A 17,629-nucleotide genomic window follows, 5' to 3' on the forward strand; every position below is an offset into this window, starting at 1 on the left:
ACGTTTTGCCATTCGTGCACCCAGGTTCGTCGTTGAGTACATCATCCCAAGCGCTCCTGTCTGTGATGCAGCGTCAAGGGTAACCGCAGCCGTGGTCTCCGAGCTGATAGTCCATGCTGCTGCAAACGTCGTCGAACTGTTCGTGCAGATGGTCGTTCTCTTGCAAACGTCCCCATCTGTTGACTCAGGGGTCGAGACGTTGCTGCACGATCCGTTACAGCCATGCGGATAAGATGCCTGTCATCTCGACTGCTAGTGATAGGAGGCCGTTGGGATCAAGCACGGTGTTCCGTATTGCCCTCCTGAACCCACTGATTCCATATTCCGCTAACAGTGATTGGATCTCGATCAACGCGAGTAGCAGTGTCGCGATACGATAAACCGCCATCGTGATAGGCTACAATCCGACCTTTATCAAGGTCGGAAACGTGATGGTACGCATTTTTCCTCCTTACACGAACCATCACAACAACGTTTCACCAGGCAACGCCGGTCAACTGCTGTTTGTGTATGAGAAATCGGTTGGAAACTTTCCTCATGTCAGCATGTTTTAGGTGTCTCCACCGGCGCCAACCTTGCGTGAATGCTCTGAAAAGCTAATCATTTGCATATCACAGCGTCTTCTTCCTGTCGGTTAAAATTCGCGTCTGTAGCAAGTCATCTTCGCGGTGTAGCAATTTTAACGGCCAGTTGTGTATATTCAACTCGTATTGCAGTAACATGATTACATCCAAATTTGCTGATCTACTGTATGGTTTTATAATAAACAAAACGGGAATTTTAAACGTAATAAAAATAAAGAGAATTGGTTGTGTGTGTTTCAGTTGTTCTTAACAAGCTAATATTCTAATGGAAGTTGGTGTTCCTCTTAAAAAATGTTCACTTCATTTATCGGCGTTTCTGCTTTACTTCCGACCTAAGATTATGAATCTTCCAACCGAGTAAAAGAGCTGTAGTTGAAGAACATGAGGAATTAATGCCCTGCAATTTTTTCTTTAAGAATTCGTTATTGAACATAATGACAATTACACATACGAAAGGATGTTTTATCTACACATCCTATTCTTCTGTGCAATCTCCATCCCGTCCTATGACCTTCCTCCAGCGCGAAACAAGAGGGGATATGCCTGCCATGTCGGTACCAATGCTTGTCCTGGTGGAACTGAATTCTATATTGAACTTATATTCAACCTCTTCATCGCCCTCAAAATGTCTTGCACGAATGGCATCCTTGATTGGTCCCAACAAATGGGAGGAGGTTATGTCAGACTGTTAGGTGCGACAGCCGTGGATGGTCCCCCGACCGCTGCAAATCGTGGAGCTCCGCCGAACCGCCCTCTGATGACCTCACCCTCCGTGCCCAGCGACTAGCTGTACTTCTGTCGACAGCAGGTGCTCCATAGACTTTGCACAAGCGTTTGTGAAGATTCACCACAGTTTCTTCCTCTGCAGTGAGAAATTAAATGGCGGCACGTTGCTTGTAACGTACATCACCTACAGACGCCATTTTGGAACTGTCCTGCAGCTACGCTCTCTGTCGGAAGTGACGGAAACTTGGCGCGCTCACTCGGGAGACTTCAAATAATACATACGTAATGTTTCGCATTCGTAGCACTGTTTTCGGCTGAGGAAAAAAAAAAATGCGGTGCATTACTTTCTGGGCAACCCTCGTATCTACAAGGTGTTTCACAATATTTTGACGATTTCAAATTTGAATAACACATAGACTAAAAGCGAAGCAATGTTGAACATTTTACACAAGGTTCAAATGGTCCAAATGGCTCTGAGCACTATGGGACTTAACATCTATGGTCATCAGTGCCCTAGAACTTAGAACTACTTAAACCTAACTAACCTAAGGACAGCACACAACACCCAGCCATCACGAGGCAGAGAATATCCCTGACCCCGCCGGGAATCGAACCCGGGAACCCGGGCGTGGGAAGCGAGAACGCTTTTACACAAGGTACAACATTTATCCAAGTTTACTTATGAAATACTACATGAAGCAAATGACGACCATACGCGACTACACAATACTCGAGGCGTTTCACCCATATTTCGTAACTGCTGAAGAAATTCTGGAAATTTCGTCATGAATTCCATGTTTTATCTGTTGCTACTTCTCCCCTCCTAATAACCACATAGGTAAAATGAAAGTTAAATGAAGTGAGCAAGACAATCATTCGACATAAGCGAGTTTGGAAATTATGCTCTTACCAAATGCTTCACAGAGAACTAGCAAGGTCTTGTTGGATGTGTCGCATGTCGCACCGTATTGTTGCAAAGTTTCTGTAACGTATTCGTTACGAAAGACGAGGGCTTACCTGTAAACTGCTGTACGCACATTCCATGTTCTCGGGGGTTTGAACGGTTTTCCAAGGGCCGATTGACTTTAGATTCGATGCACTGACAGCTTCACGGAAGCTTCTTAGCCAGTTCATTGCTCCTCGAGCAGGAATTGGGTATCACTGCTAAATCTTGAAACTTTTACGAAATGCATGTTTCACTCGCACGACAATTTCGCCGTAGCGAAAATAGCGCTCTAACGTGAACCCGTGGCGTTGCTTCGACCAGTAAGCCATGATTACTACTGACCTGTATACGGGACGAAGCTTGACTCTCCGCACTTTGAAAACTGCACTAGAAACGGAATAGGTAGTGATAACACATACGTATTAACGTTTAATCCGATCGCTGGCTTACCGCCGTCGCTGTATCTCGCTTTTAGCGCGCGTTATTCAAATCTGAAATCGCCAACACATCGTGAAACACCCTGTAGAGGGTAATGAATTTGCTCTATAAGCACTCTATAATTTGACAATGGAGTCTGAAACTTGATACGTCATTCCAATAATTCTAGCAGTGATCCTTTAAGGCTATGTTAGGGCTTTGACCGTAGCTTACGGATGCTATCCACGTAATACCTTTGGCTTTGAGTGTGCAACCGTAACATCATTCTTCAGAAATTTTTCTTGCATGAGTAACAAAACTGAAACCACGTGGACCTATAGAGGAAGGGTGGAAGTTAAAAGTAGTTGAACAAGTGTTCTTACTGGTACTGAGAGAATATGGATAGCAGTGCTACAACCAGGAAGTACTTACACAAAAGGGAACAAGTGGGGAAAACCACGCAGAATGACATAATGAGAGCTGGAATGAGGAGACCACTGACTGTAATCACATATGAATAACGGCATCATGAGATGGCAGACTCTGGTGTAGTTGATCAAAGAACGCCCATTAACAATATGATTATGAAACTAATGAAAATATTAATCACATGTGCAGCTATTCTCTTATTAGATTCATTGCCGTAAATTTCGTAAATAAAGTAGCAGGGAATGATGAGTAAGAGATATTTGAAAATTACGCTAGAGAACAGAGAGGTGGTGATAATACATACATATATATATATATATATATATATATATATATATATATATATTTAAGGTTCAAATCGATCGCTGGCTTATCGCTGCTCATTTTTTCTTAAAATAATTCGTAGTTGAACGGAATATCGTGACGGAACTGAATAAAAAAAAAAAATGGTTCAAATGGCTCTGAGCACTATGGGACTCAACATCTTAGGTCATAAGTCCCCTAGAACTTAGAACTACTTAAACCTAACTAACCTAAGGACATCACACACACCCATGCCCGAGGCAGGATTCGAACCTGCGACCTTAGCAGTCCCGCGGTTCCGGACTGCAGCGCCAGAACCGCTAGACCGGAACTGAATCATCTTAATCTGACAAATGGACTAGCATATCAATACATATTTTATTTCTATTTCGAAACGGTTTCTATGAGATTAACGGGATTATGAATACACAATACATACATTCCTTTATGGTACGAGCCGTATTAAAGACCGTACCCAAGATGCTGATCTGCTGCAACAGTAATTCTTCGTTGAATCCGGACACATTTTGCCGCCCAGACGCAGCACAATGTAGGGATCAAGTATCTGAAGAGAAGAGGGAGCCACCCTGTACTGACAAGGCTCCACGCTTCCGTCTGGCGCGCTATTCCTGATCCTGGACCTTGGTTTCCTTCAGACGTCATCGCTTGCGCAGAACCTGGCTGAAGTACCGACGTTGTCGCGGTCACTGAGAGACACATTTCAGCAGGCGGTAATAGTAAACGAACATTTCCTAGCAATTAAACTCGTCACTATCGTAATTAAAATAGCCACCAGTGAAAATGGTTGTCATCACATTCTTCGTTTCGTATCACGCACGTATCCAGTGTCCTATTCTGTGGCGGAGGGGCCGGTGGGCCATTGTTCTTCACTCGTTTCCACCGCTACCCCAACCCCTTCCCCTTCCTCCGTATATTACCTGCCGTCACACTCACTTTTAACAGCCCACATACGCATTTCATCTGAACAATAATAACAACTAAATATGCAAAAGTGTTCAATACAATAATAATAATTTGCTTAGAACAGTCCTGTGGCATTTCCTGTATGTGGAGGTGTGTAGGAGTAATTTTAAATGTGTCTCTGTACTCGCGGTAGCGTTCTCGCTTCCTGAGCACGGGGTTCCAGGTTCGATTCCCGGCGGCGTCAGGGATTTTCACATCCCTCGAGATGACTGGGTATTGTTGTGTCGTCTTCATCGTCATCATTCATTCCCACTACAGTCGGAGGAAGGCAATGGCAAACCACCTCCGCTAGGACCTTGCCTAGTACAGCGGTGCAGGTCTCCCGCATCGTCCTCTACGCTCTGTCGAGGAGTAGGGGACTTCATCATCATCATCATCACTCACACACGTCCAATCCTCGTTGCTCAATCAACCAGTAACAGCGTAGAATAATGTCGAGTAAAAAGTTAACAAACTTACAACACTTAATTTCAACGAATTGTAAGATAATAATGGACGAACGCAGATGAATGGAGAAGGACGCAATTTCGCAGTAAACGCAACTTTGAACTGCAGATAAAGATCTGACATTAGTGCCGTCTGTATGGTTAAACTGCAGAATAATAGTTCCCATTGCCGTCTGACCATGTGTTGTCACTACGATGAAATCTATACAGACTTATCCTCTATATATATGAATCCAATCACACATCGGATTAATTTAGGGTGTACTACGTCCAATAAGATAATGCCTATTGAAGCAATATGGTTCTCAAACAAAATTGCAACTATGAATGTTTTCTGTTTCTATTTTATACTAATAAATGGTAGACTTAAAGGTATATAAATGCTATAACAACTAAGAGACATTTGAGGAATGAGAATTAAGATATAAATGGCACATTAGTCAGATAACATGAGGCATGGTACATTTATGAAATTACGAGAATTATTATACGTGGTACTTTAAAATACTAGCGATAACTACACGGTAAAGAGTCTCTGGAGCAACAAATTTAAGACAAATTCTGGCTATGGGTCTTCCATATAACGACTACAAAGAAAGATCTGGGACGAACTTCTGTGTTGCAGAAGTGAGCAAGGTGTTCCACTTTCCTGCACAGTCTCATCTTATAATCTACAAATTCGTTGACGTATTCCAAAGTAACGGTCCCTTGCTGAAGACGCTTGTATACCACGTGAGGCTTTTAATGGAAGAACGGTGCGAAAAATTGCCCGAGCACGGCCAGAAGCGGTTTTTCTATTTTTTCTTTGGCTTCCACTTCATTAGTTCCTTCCATTCCCTCTACGTTTTCACTTCTCTTATGCTAATTATAATTCATTATAGAATACAGCATCTTTCCTTTCTTCTTCTTCCTTTTCTGTTGCCTTTTACAGTTTCATCTACAGAGTCTTCATTGCTACTCTTGCTGACGCCATATTGGTGGTAGTTGGCACCCAGATGCCACCACTCCTCTTGGGACAGAATCTGTGTACTCCGTCTGGGTCTAGAGTAAATTTATATCCAGGTGTAAGAACGTCCTTGTAAATGTTTTCATAACGTTTAACTAAGGCGGGACGTGGCTACCAGCCTAGTATTTACGTGTTTCATAAAACTTCGGGCGTGCAGCCGAATAAATCGAGCTTCTTCTTCTAATATTTCGGCTGAATACCGTCCAGCCATCTTCAGAATGAGCCGAGGTCACTGACGCTCCAGCACTTGCTCCATCCTTTTAAACTTGAGAACCGAACCACTGATGGAGCGTTAGTCACCTCGGTTCAATCTGAAGATGGCTGGACGGTATTCAGCCGAAATGTTAGAAGAAGAAGCTCAATTTGATCGGCTACACGCCCGAAATTTTATGGAACAGTCTGTACGCCGCGAAAACGTGAAGATGCACATCTAGTATTTACCTAGTTGGATGAAGCAAACCACCTAAAAACTGCATCCATGTCGGCCAATGCACCATTCCTCGTCTTTAATCCTCGAAATTGATTCGACCAGGGACAGGTTCGCCTCCTTGCATTTCAGACGTGGTGGTTTAATTTGCTCGGCTCTCTGGGCGGGTAATACAGCACATTTTCTGACGTATCTTTATTTACGTGTTTGTTAGAACATGTAGCATCCATTACGGTATGTGTGTAAAACAGTGATACTAATGAAAACTAGTGCAAAAGTCTTACATGCAGTATGGGAAAAAACTGGCCCAGAAAATATTTCCTGCATTATGAGATAGGTAACCCAACTTAACGTCATCTGCTTCGGGCTCAGATAACGTAAACTGGCTTGCCTATTTTAATGTGCATGAAATATTTTGTGGGCCAGTTGTATTTTGTCCATCCTATACATGACAAGATAGTTTCATGAAAAAGCACTGTTGTGTCACACACATTAACAAACAGACAGTGTCACACCACCTACCCTTCCTCCAGACCCACCCCAACACCTCACTCCATTGCCCCAGAATTTCGCAGTCAGTTTCCATGCTTGCACTGCAATCATGTGCAGTTTCCTACGTTTAAGATTAATTGGAAGGATATGTTTATTGATTGAAACCCATACTATACACATGTGGGACAAAAAATGGCAGCCTGAACAGGACACAAAATCAATCTAAGTGAAAAATACAAACACAAAATTGTTAATGGAAATAGCTAGATCCAAACAAGAAAGAATCACTACAAATATCACATCAAAATATGTGTAATTAAACAATTTTATGTGTATTATAAACCCTGGAGATGCCTGACATGAATAGGTGAAACTTGTCTGGTACTTAACATTAAATTTCAGTTGCAAAAATCGGAAAATTTTTCTCTTTAAGAAAAAACATAATTGAAGTTATTATCGGCAACTGAGGAAAATGGCTGCAAATTTCTCAGTACAGTCATTAGTAACCCTGCTCAGTGACAGAATGTACTTTGCACTCTCTTTATATGAGAGTATGGTACACTCTTGTATTATGTGCTGGATGGTCTGGGGTGTCTCTTCCATTTGGAAGGAAAATCCTTACATACCTGGATACTCCACGGTTTGTGTGATTAGCTGCCTTCCTCTATGTCGACACAAATCTGAGCATGATGCTTTAATATGGATTTCTAGGTCGGTCTCTACTCCTGATGCAGCACTGTGTGTATGAAATCCATGAGCAAGAAGTTTTGCCGTTTTTATTAATCGTTACCTGAATTTTATCCTGATATACGTACTAGCGATGGGTGAGAAGCTCAGGGTTGTCCAGCATCTTCTTATACTGACGTAACGAGTTTCCCGCCTTGTGAGTTCATACAGCATAGGCCTAGTGTTGTGAGGCAGCACGCTGTCGTAGTTTTCAGGTAGCCTGTGGCGGAACACATTTCTGTACTGTGTTGGGTGCCCAACGTGTTGGAACCATAGTTTGATGTGCAATGCAGTTGAAAAACTTTCCTGTAGTTAAGTGTACTTTGTAGTTCAACAGCACTGCAGTGTCACTAAATATTAGCGTAGCGCACAGTAGGCACAGCTGTTTTCTCTGTTTAGTGAAAATTTAAGAATCTGAGCTCCAGTAAGAAAAATGGCTTCAGATGACGTGTATAGTCAGTGCATGATGGTTTTGAATATTGATTTTTATGTTCAGTTTGCTCGTCAAGGCATACCCTACAATGTTCCAAATTTTTATAGTATCTTTTACTAACAACTTGAATCTCCGATCTCGACTGGCTATCGTGATTTCAGTGTTCCAGGTGCAGCAGAATATAACATCCATCAGAATCATAAGTATGGATTTTTTTGTAATGAGATTCGTTTTACTTAGCAAATCAATTCCAAATCTTCCTCTACGACAAAAGTAGCTATATCTAGAGCACATATAGTTATTTATTTTGTGCTGTTATAGCTGATACTGTATCGATCCTTCAATGTTAATTTGTAGTCTATCAAAAAGTAATAAGTTATTGTATAACATGACTATTAATATTACTGTTTGTTAGTAGCAAAGCTAACTGTGCATTTCAGTTGTTAATACCTGAGAAAAGGTCCCATTTAAAAATCAGAAATACCTGCATAGGAGCTTCCATGTACTTATTTAACTGTAATAATAGTAATAATAATAATTACTGCTATATTCATTGATATTTTGTTCATTTAGTGCAATGATACGGACGAATCAGCTCTGTAGAAGTTTAAATAATGATTATAATGTAAAATGGGAACTAATTTTTATCTTAACTGTGTACAAAAGTTATGGAAATTTCGACACACAGACACACACACACACACACACACACACACACACACACACACACACACACACACACACACACACACATATATATATATATGACACCATTTCGCTCATATTACTTCATATACATAATTTCAACCACACATTTATAGTTACTCTTCATTGAGCTCAGTTAAACAGTTTTTGAGTATCCGACTATGTGAAACGACGAGAACAGAGAAGGCTTAGGACATAGTAAAATACATCATAGATTGACTTGAACAAAATTTCAGACCTATATCGTGTGTAAAGGTGAATTATTGATGCATTTCCCAGCGGCATAGACATCTTAAATACTAGCATGGCTTCATTTCTTTTACAAGCATACTTAATGTGTTATATATTACTTGCAATGCTTTGAAGATTGTTTTACATTTATATAGCATACTTTTCCTATATAGCGTCTCGCTACGCCTTTCTCAACGAAAATTGCTTCTATTTCTAGTTTCATAAATGTAAAATTATTAACAATTCACCAAGTGATTTAAGGTAACCTAGACATTCACATTCCAATTCTGGAACAGACAAAGTTTCAAATGCATCAAAAATCATATTGCGTAATTCCCTCTTGGTTTTAGAAGTTTGAAGAATTTTTTTACAGTCCTTCCATTCCGCAGAACATCAAACTGTAACATGTGCGCTGTAGGCTCTTAGTGCTGTTTCAGTGCCACAGTAGATCTTAAAACATCTATAATACATTTCGGTATTTACCCATTTCTGTAAATAGGAATAAGGATACAATAACATTCAAGTAATCTACTGATTTCTCTCGGCGCATCCGACATATCTAATTACACTGAGGTGAGATAAGTCATGGGATAGCGATATGCACATATACAGATGGCGGTAGTTTCGCGTATACAAGGTATAAAGGGGCAGCGCGTTGGTGGAGCTGTCATTTATACTCAGGTGATTGTGGCCGCACAACGAGAATTAACCGACTTTGAACGCGGCATGCTAGTTGGAGCTAGACGCGTGGGACATTTCATTACGGTAATCGTTAGGGAATTCAATATTCCGAGATTCACAGTGTCAAGAGTGTGCCGAGAATACCGAATTTCAGGCACTGCCTCTCACCACGGGCAACGCAGCGACTGACAGCCTTCACTTGACGACCGAGAGCAGCGGCGTTTGCCTAGAAGTTGTCAGTGATAACAGACAAGCAACACTGCCTGAAATAACCTCAGAAATCAGTGTGGGACGTACGACAAACGCATATATTATCGCACTGCGGCAAATATGGCGTTAATGGGCTATGGCAGCAGAAGACAGACACGAGTGCCTTTGCTACCAGAACAAAATCGCCTGTGGCGCTACTCCTGGGCTCATGACCGTAGCTGTTCGAGCTTAGACGATTGGAAAACCGTAGTCTGTATCAGACGAGTCTCGACTTCATTTGGTAAGAGCTGATCGTAGAGTTCAAGTGTGCTGCAGACCACACGAATCCATGGGTCAAAATTCTCAAGGCACTGTGCAAGCTCATGATGGCTTGATTATGGTGTGGGCTGTGTTTAGATGGAAACGATTGGGTCCTCTGGCCCATCTGAACCAATAATAGACTGGAAATGGTTATGTCGGCTATCAGAGACCATTTGCATTCTTGGACTTCATGCTCCCAAACAACGATACCACTGGGACACAATTGGTCGCGATTGGTTTGAAGAAAATTATGGGCAATTCGAGCGAATGACTTGGCCACTCGTATCACCCGACATGAATCTCGTGGAACATTTGTGGGATATAACTGAGAGGTCAGTTAGTGTACAAAATACTGCACCAGTTACACTTTTGCAATTATGGTCGCCTGTAGAGGCAACATGGCTCAATATTTCTGCAGGGGACTTCAAGCGAATTGTTGAATCCATGCCACGTCGAGTGGCTGCTGCATTACGCCGGACAAAACGATTTCCGGCTCGAAACTAGGAGGCATCCCGTGACTATTTTCACCTCAGTGTAAGTGCAGGGCGCGGCACGCTGCCCGCGTTACGCACGCTGACGTTTCGTCGCGTTGTGTCCAGGTCGCCGTCGACGCACCGCATGTCACCGTGGGTGAAGCGCGTCTTCCTGCACTTCATGCCGCGACTGCTGATGATGCGGCGGCCGCCCTACTCCTCCAGGGACTGCATCGATGACAACAACTTCATCGACAACGGCTACACGAACGACATGGATTTCAGGTAGGTTCCAGAGAGGGACACATAACGTGTGGCTAGCTGAACGAGTGCCTTTTAACGTTTCCTTCATGAATCAGTCGTTAGTAGCTTTGGATTGAAAGAAAAAACGACTTTTTAGCTCTAGTTTCTGTCACATACAGTAAGTAGACGTACAGGGTGAGCAAAAGCCTTGCCCTGATTATAAAAATTTATAACAGAATAACCGTTTGACATAATAAGTTACATTTGATACCGTTACATAGATTAGTGTTACTAGTTTTTTTTTAAGACCACTTACGTTAGTAAAACTCAACGTGTGCTCCCTTGGTATCTCGGAGAATGTCGAAGCGGTATTCCATTTCCCGCTAGGTGTTTCGCAATATGTGTTCTGTTACAGTACCCACGACAGTTTTTATCCTAGCCTTCAAATCGTCGACGTCAGCAACTGGTGTGACAAAGACTCTGTCCTTGATATAGCCCCAGAAAAAAAAGTCAAGGGGCGTAATTTCTGGAGAGTGGGGTGGCTAGGGTGTTGGACCGTTCCTTCCAATCTGGAAATTACTCCTCTCTCCAGACATTACGCCCATTGACTTATTTTTCTGGGGCTATATCAAGGACAGAGTCTTAGTCACACCAGTTACTGACGTCGACGAACTGAAGGCTAGGATACAAGCTGCTGTGAGTACTGTGACAGAACACATGTTGCGAAACACCTGGCGGGAACTGGAATACCGCCTCGATATTATCCGAGCTACCAAGGGAGTAAAGGTCGGGGTTGGTCGGGGTTTACTAACGTAAGCGATCTTAAAAAAAACTAGTAACACTAACCTATGTAACGGTATCAAATATAAATTATTATGTCAAACGGTTATCCTGCAATAAATTGTTATAATCAGGGAAAGACTTTGTGCTCACCCTGTACTTTAAGTTAAAGTACACTCCTGGAAATGGAAAAAAGAACACATTGACACCGGTGTGTCAGACCCACCATACTTGCGAAAGGGCTGTACAAGCAATGATCACATGCACGGCACAGCGGACACACCAGGAACCGCGGTGTTGGCCGTCGAATGGCGCTAGCTGCGCAGCATTTGTGCACCGCCGCCGTCAGTGTCAGCCAGTTTGCCGTGGCATACGGAGCTCCATCGCAGTCTTTAACACTGGTAGCATGCCGCGACAGCGTGGACGTGAACCGTATGTGCAGTTGACGGACTTTGAGCGAGGGCGTATACTGGGCATGCGGGAGGCCGGGTGGACGTACCGCCGAATTGCTCAACACGTGGGGCGTGAGGTCTCCACAGTACATCGATTTTGTCGCCAGTGGTCGGCGGAAAGCGCACGTGCCCGTCGACCTGGGACCGGACCGCAGCGACGCACGGATGCACGCCAAGACCGTAGGATCCTACGCAGTGCCGTAGGGGACCGCACCGCCACTTCCCAGCAAATTAGGGACACTGTTGCTCCTGGGGTATCGGCGAGGACCATTCGCAACCGTCTCCATGAAGCTGGGCTACGGTCCCGCACACCGTTAGGCCGTCTTCCGCTCACGCCCCAACATCGTGCAGCCCGCCTGCAGTGGTGTCGCGACAGGCGTGAATGGAGGGACGAATGGAGACGTGTCGTCTTCAGCGATGAGAGTCGCTTCTGCCTTGGTGCCAATGATGGTCGTATGCGTGTTTGGTGCCGTGCAGGTGAGCGCCACAATCAGGACTGCATACGACCGAGGCACACAGGGCCAATACCCGGCATCATGTTGTGGTAAGCGATCTCCTACACTGGCCGTACACCACTGGTGATCGCCGAGGGGACACTGAATAGTGCACGGTACATCCAAACCGTCATCGAACCCATCGTTCTACCATTCCTAGACCGGCAAGGGAACTTGCTGTTCCAACAGGACAATGCACGTCCGCATGTATCCCGTGCCACCCAACGTGCTCTAGAAGGTGTAAGTCAACTACCCTGGCCAGCAAGATCTCCGGATCTGTCCCCCATTGAGCATGTTTGGGACTGGATGAAGCGTCGTCTCACGCGGTCTGCACGTCCAGCACGAACGCTGGTCCAACTGAGGCGCCAGGTGGAAATGGCATGGCAAGCCGTTCCACAGGACTACATCCAGCATCTCTACGATCGTCTCCATGGGAGAATAGCAGCCTGCATTGCTGCGAAAGGTGGATATACACTGTACTAGTGCCGACATTGTGCATGCTCTGTTGCCTGTGTCTATGTGCCTGTGGTTCTGTCAGTGTGATCATGTGATGTATCTGACCCCAGGAATGTGTCAATAAAGTTTCCCCTTCCTGGGACAATGAATTCATGGTGTTCTTATTTCAATTTCCAGGAGTGTATTAAGAGAAATCGATAAATTTTAGTGATATAAGTCATAAGCATTGAAAGCCCATGTGAAATTTTCTTTATGGTAGTTACATCTTCAGAGTTATAAATTGATAGAGGAATGCCTGGTAGTTGACTGAAGATAAACAAAAGCAAGTGGTGGTTTTATGAGACCGTTGTCTTTTGGGTTGCCCGTTATAAGCGTTTTCCAGGACATCCCTGCACACAGACCATTAGTAATCCAGAAGCACCACTTTATTACAATGGCCCTGATATCGTTGTTCCAGTACAGAAATAGCCTGATGGCATATTTCTCTGAATTTATCACTGCCGAGTTAACAACTAGGAGGGAAACACTCAAAATGTGGGTGGAGAAAATAGTTTTTAAGTGGCATGCTTCTGTATTGATCGTATATTTCCGAAGTACTGTCTTTTCATCTCTTTTGTTTCCTAAGAATCCACGAATGTCTCCTTGTAAAGTTTTTCACGCATCAATTTCTTTCCACTCCAAAATTCCGCCAAACGCGGGACCTTTACAATTGCCGAATTTCTGATCAATCACCTTCTCCAGCTGTTGCATCACATAATGTACAAAGTTGTGTCTCCCAATTCAATTGATCTGGGGACCTAGAAACTACGCAGAGGCTTCGTCCCCGCCGTAGCCCGCAGTGGTACATAACCCCACAACAAGCTACAGTAGTCCACTCACCCCACCGCCGCCCCACACCGAACCCAGGGTTATTGTGGGGTTCGGCCCCAGTGGATCCCCACGGGTACGTCTCGCACCAGTCGAGTGTAACCCCAATGTTTGCGTGGTAGGGTAATTATGGTGTACGAGTGTTTGCGCAGCAATCGCCGACATACCGTAACTGAGGCGTAATAAGGGGAACTAGCCCGCAATCTCCGAGGCAGGTGGAAAACCGCCTTAAAAACCATCCACAGACTGGCCGGCACACTCGGCACTAATCCACCGGCGGATTCGTGCCCGGGACCGGCACGCTTTCCCGCTTGGAAAGCAGTGCGTTAGACCGCACGGCTAACCGGGCGGACTGTCTCTTAATTACTTAAGAGGCATATCCTTCTAGGTTTATGCTTTCAACAAAATTTTTTATCAAACCAAGATTTATACAAAGGGACAAAAGAGGAACGTTTCTTTCGGTCGGAAACGAGGTTTTTCTCGCTACAGTTAAGTTTTCTTGCAGGTCAGTGTTCTTAACTGTAATGTGATTTCCTGCGCTTACAGTCCCAAATTCACAAAAAGCAGCAATATTTAGTGCACTTCAGTTGCATTCGTAATAGTACAGTGATGAATATTAGACCACCACATATTTTCCACTAGCACTCGACAAGTTTGCTGTAGTCAAGGTGGACTGTCATGTTGATTCGTGTGAACTGCATGACCAACAACAACAAAAGAACGATGACTGCCGTTGTGAAATAATGCAGCTTTCAGACTAAGCTTGGAGGTATCTATGAAACGGAGTAAGGTGGCGCAGTGGCTAGTACACTAGAGTTGCATTCGGGAGGACGATGGTGCAAACTCGCGTCCGGTCATCCTGATTTAGGTTTTCCATTATTTTTTTAAAATCCCTCCAGCCAAATGCCGGATATGTTCCTTTGAAAGGGCACGGCCGACTTCCTTCTCCATCCATCCATAATCCGAGCCCGTGCTCCGTCTGTAATGACCTCGATGTCGACGGGACATTAAACATCGATGTCCTCCTTCTCCACCTCCTCCTTCTCCTCCTCCAGTCAGCTGGATCACGATTGAAATTCAGATCAGACGTTTTTTGGCTCTACTGCTTTTATGCAGCCACAGAATTCATTACCTGTATGACTAATAGAAGCTACACAATTTTAAATGATGAGTTTCTAAAGACTAACGAAACAGTTTATGTACTAGATATGTGTTGACTGGGCATCATCACCATCGTCATCAACACCAAGAGATGGCCTCAAAAAGTGCTTGACTCAGTAAGTCTTGACCCTCCTTTCTTAAATTTCCTAAATTATCAGTTTTGCTGTGCATCCTTTTCCAGTTTGCCCAACCTTACTGCCAAGAATGCTTTCCCCTCCTCTACGACGTCCGGCCCACTTGTAATCGCGATGTTAAAAACACTTTACGACACCTTTTAACTTTCTGTCTGCCCTCTGGATAAAATTATGGTTTTCACTTGTTGTGTTTACGGGGAATAGGGACTTGAAAATAAAAATTCCCAAAAGTAGGAGTTAAAAATGCGTAATTTTGAAACCGTAGAAAGATAAATGGCCGCGCGGGATTAGCCGAGCGGTCTCAGGCGCTGCAGTCATGGACTGTGGGGCTGGTCCCAGTGGAGGTTCGAGTCCTCCCTCGGGCATGGGTGTGTGTGTTTGTCCTTAGGATACTTTAGGTTAAGTAGTGTGTAAGCTTAGGGACTGATGACCTTAGCAGTTAAGTCCCATAAGATTTCACAGACATTTGGACATTTTTTGGACAAAGATAAATGTTTCACCCAGGATAATTTTAGAAAGACTTTTTGGTCCTTTTTTTTAAATTCAAGTTCTGCAGTGTCTTTAAGGTCCAACAAAATTCTGCCAATATGCTGCAGTTCCACAGCCCAACAAACCGTTTTCCGGTGCTAAAATACCCGGGTGCAAACGTTTTACATGTTCATGAGATATATCCCCCAACGTCTGAGGGAAAAAATCAAGAAGGTAATCAAGAAAATGTAACTCTGGTGGCACGTGAAACTTAATACGTTGGAAACACCATGCCGTTTACCTTCTCTTTACGGTCATCAGATTTGTGATTTCCAAAATCTTACACACTGAGCTCAAAGCATACCATGGATCTTTTTCTGTCCCACTTAAAGAGATGGTGAAATAAGTATCTTGCTTAAGTTCTCGTATTTAAGGGCCAATAAATACTATCTCTTTAATCTCTACACCGATGAAATTGGGAAATTTTGTATTCCTGGTGCGCAAAAGCTTCCCCTTCTCTGCTCAACACTTCTACCCATACTCATATCGCCATTAACTAGCTTTTAATATTCAGAGCTGGGAGATATACTTATTCAGAGTCTAGTAAAGGCTCCTAAGACACAATAATTTTCCCGGTAAATAAGCATTTAGCTTAGGCCACTGCTTACATTCGTAATGTTCTTTCTCTTAGCAACTGTCTCACTCGTACTGAAAGCAGCAGTACTTCCTGTACCCTTGTTGCATGCCAGTCAATAGTCCTGTTACTTTCAGATCTGTACACAGTTTCCAGTTATACATGTCATAGTGCAAGTAACAGAGCATTGTCTCATAAGTCTCTTTCTTGTTAACCGAGTATCCGACTGGAACCGAGGCATATTTATTACCATTTTCAAAGAGGACTGCCTATGAACTTGATTTAGAAGAATCAATAAGGAATTTCCATTCCTCAGGTCGTGAACATGACGCAGTACTCCAGACAAACCACTGATGTCACTTCAGTACGCAGACTCGTTGGTGGTAGAGAAAAAGGCTTCAAACTCACTCTGGTGTCTCCTACCTGCAGTCACTTTAACTGCCTGAGCGAGCAAATTCCATCCTTGAAAACGCGAAGCAATAATTGAGGCTGTACCTGTGACAGATAAAATCCCTACAGAGGTCGTTAATTTCTCCTTGCGAAATGCGATGAAGTGATGTTGATTCAGCGCAAAATACTCCGGAGCCGGAGCTTTCACTGCCGTTGGATACAATCTCTTCACATTTTTCATCAATGGTCCAATCACTTGGTGGCTTAGGAGGTGGAGAAACGTCATGAGGAACTGGCCGCATGGCTGAGGGAAAATCTGGATATTCAATAGCATGTATGGGTTTTGCTGAATAACCTTTGCTATTTTAGCTTGACCAAAGTGCGTCAGCGGCCTGATCCTTCTGACCGCGCCACACCATTGGTGCTGTAAATGACATTCATGCTGTCGAACCCTGCAACCACTTACAGGAAATACTTGCACATGTATCAAAACAAAGATGAAGAACAAAAAACTTACCTTGGTCCCCATCCCTGCAGCCAAGGTACAACTTCTACGCCTTCTTAACTACAGCAGTAAGATGATGCCTTTTGCTTTTCACTATATATTTCGTACGTACGTAACAAGTCACACTGGAGTTATGGAGCTATTTACATATCGTCTGTTGCTTAGGAATTGCAAATGAATTGAAATTTACTTGAATTAAATTGAAGTATTTTTCGTAACGGAGGAAAAAAAATGATTTCGAGATGAAAAAAATATGTGATGGAGAAAAACTGCCGTCAAATCTGAATTCAGCATACGAAAATTAGTCATAATCACTTATTTTTATGCAGAGGGCAAATGAAAAATGTTATTCAGTGTAATCTGAGGACCCACCTTTCATAAATGAAGTTTCTTTCTTTCCGTCTGTGTTTCATAATCATAAAGAAACGTTTGGAGAGTGTTGGTATTGTGGATATCTTTCTGTCCTCCCTTGTATTATCCCGTTTAATTGAATATCTGCACCTGTGAGGCATGTTCCCAGATATCT

The 17,629-nt window shown here is 43.4% G+C and overlaps 1 protein-coding gene across 3 annotated transcripts in view; it reads left to right on the forward strand.

Annotated features, from left to right (window-relative positions):
• LOC126095054 (acetylcholine receptor subunit beta-like 2) overlaps window positions 1-17,629 on the forward strand; it is a 333,294-nt gene that overhangs the window by 208,177 nt on the left and 107,488 nt on the right. For all 3 annotated transcript variants that reach the window (XM_049909736.1, XM_049909737.1, XM_049909738.1), the window contains exon 8: window positions 10,646-10,804. In XM_049909736.1, coding sequence (XP_049765693.1) covers window positions 10,646-10,804 — 159 coding nt within the window. The remainder of the gene's footprint in view (window positions 1-10,645; window positions 10,805-17,629) is intronic.

The sequence above is a fragment of the Schistocerca cancellata genome, chromosome 8 (assembly GCF_023864275.1).
Source record: "Schistocerca cancellata isolate TAMUIC-IGC-003103 chromosome 8, iqSchCanc2.1, whole genome shotgun sequence".
Lineage (NCBI taxonomy): Eukaryota > Metazoa > Arthropoda > Insecta > Orthoptera > Acrididae > Schistocerca > Schistocerca cancellata.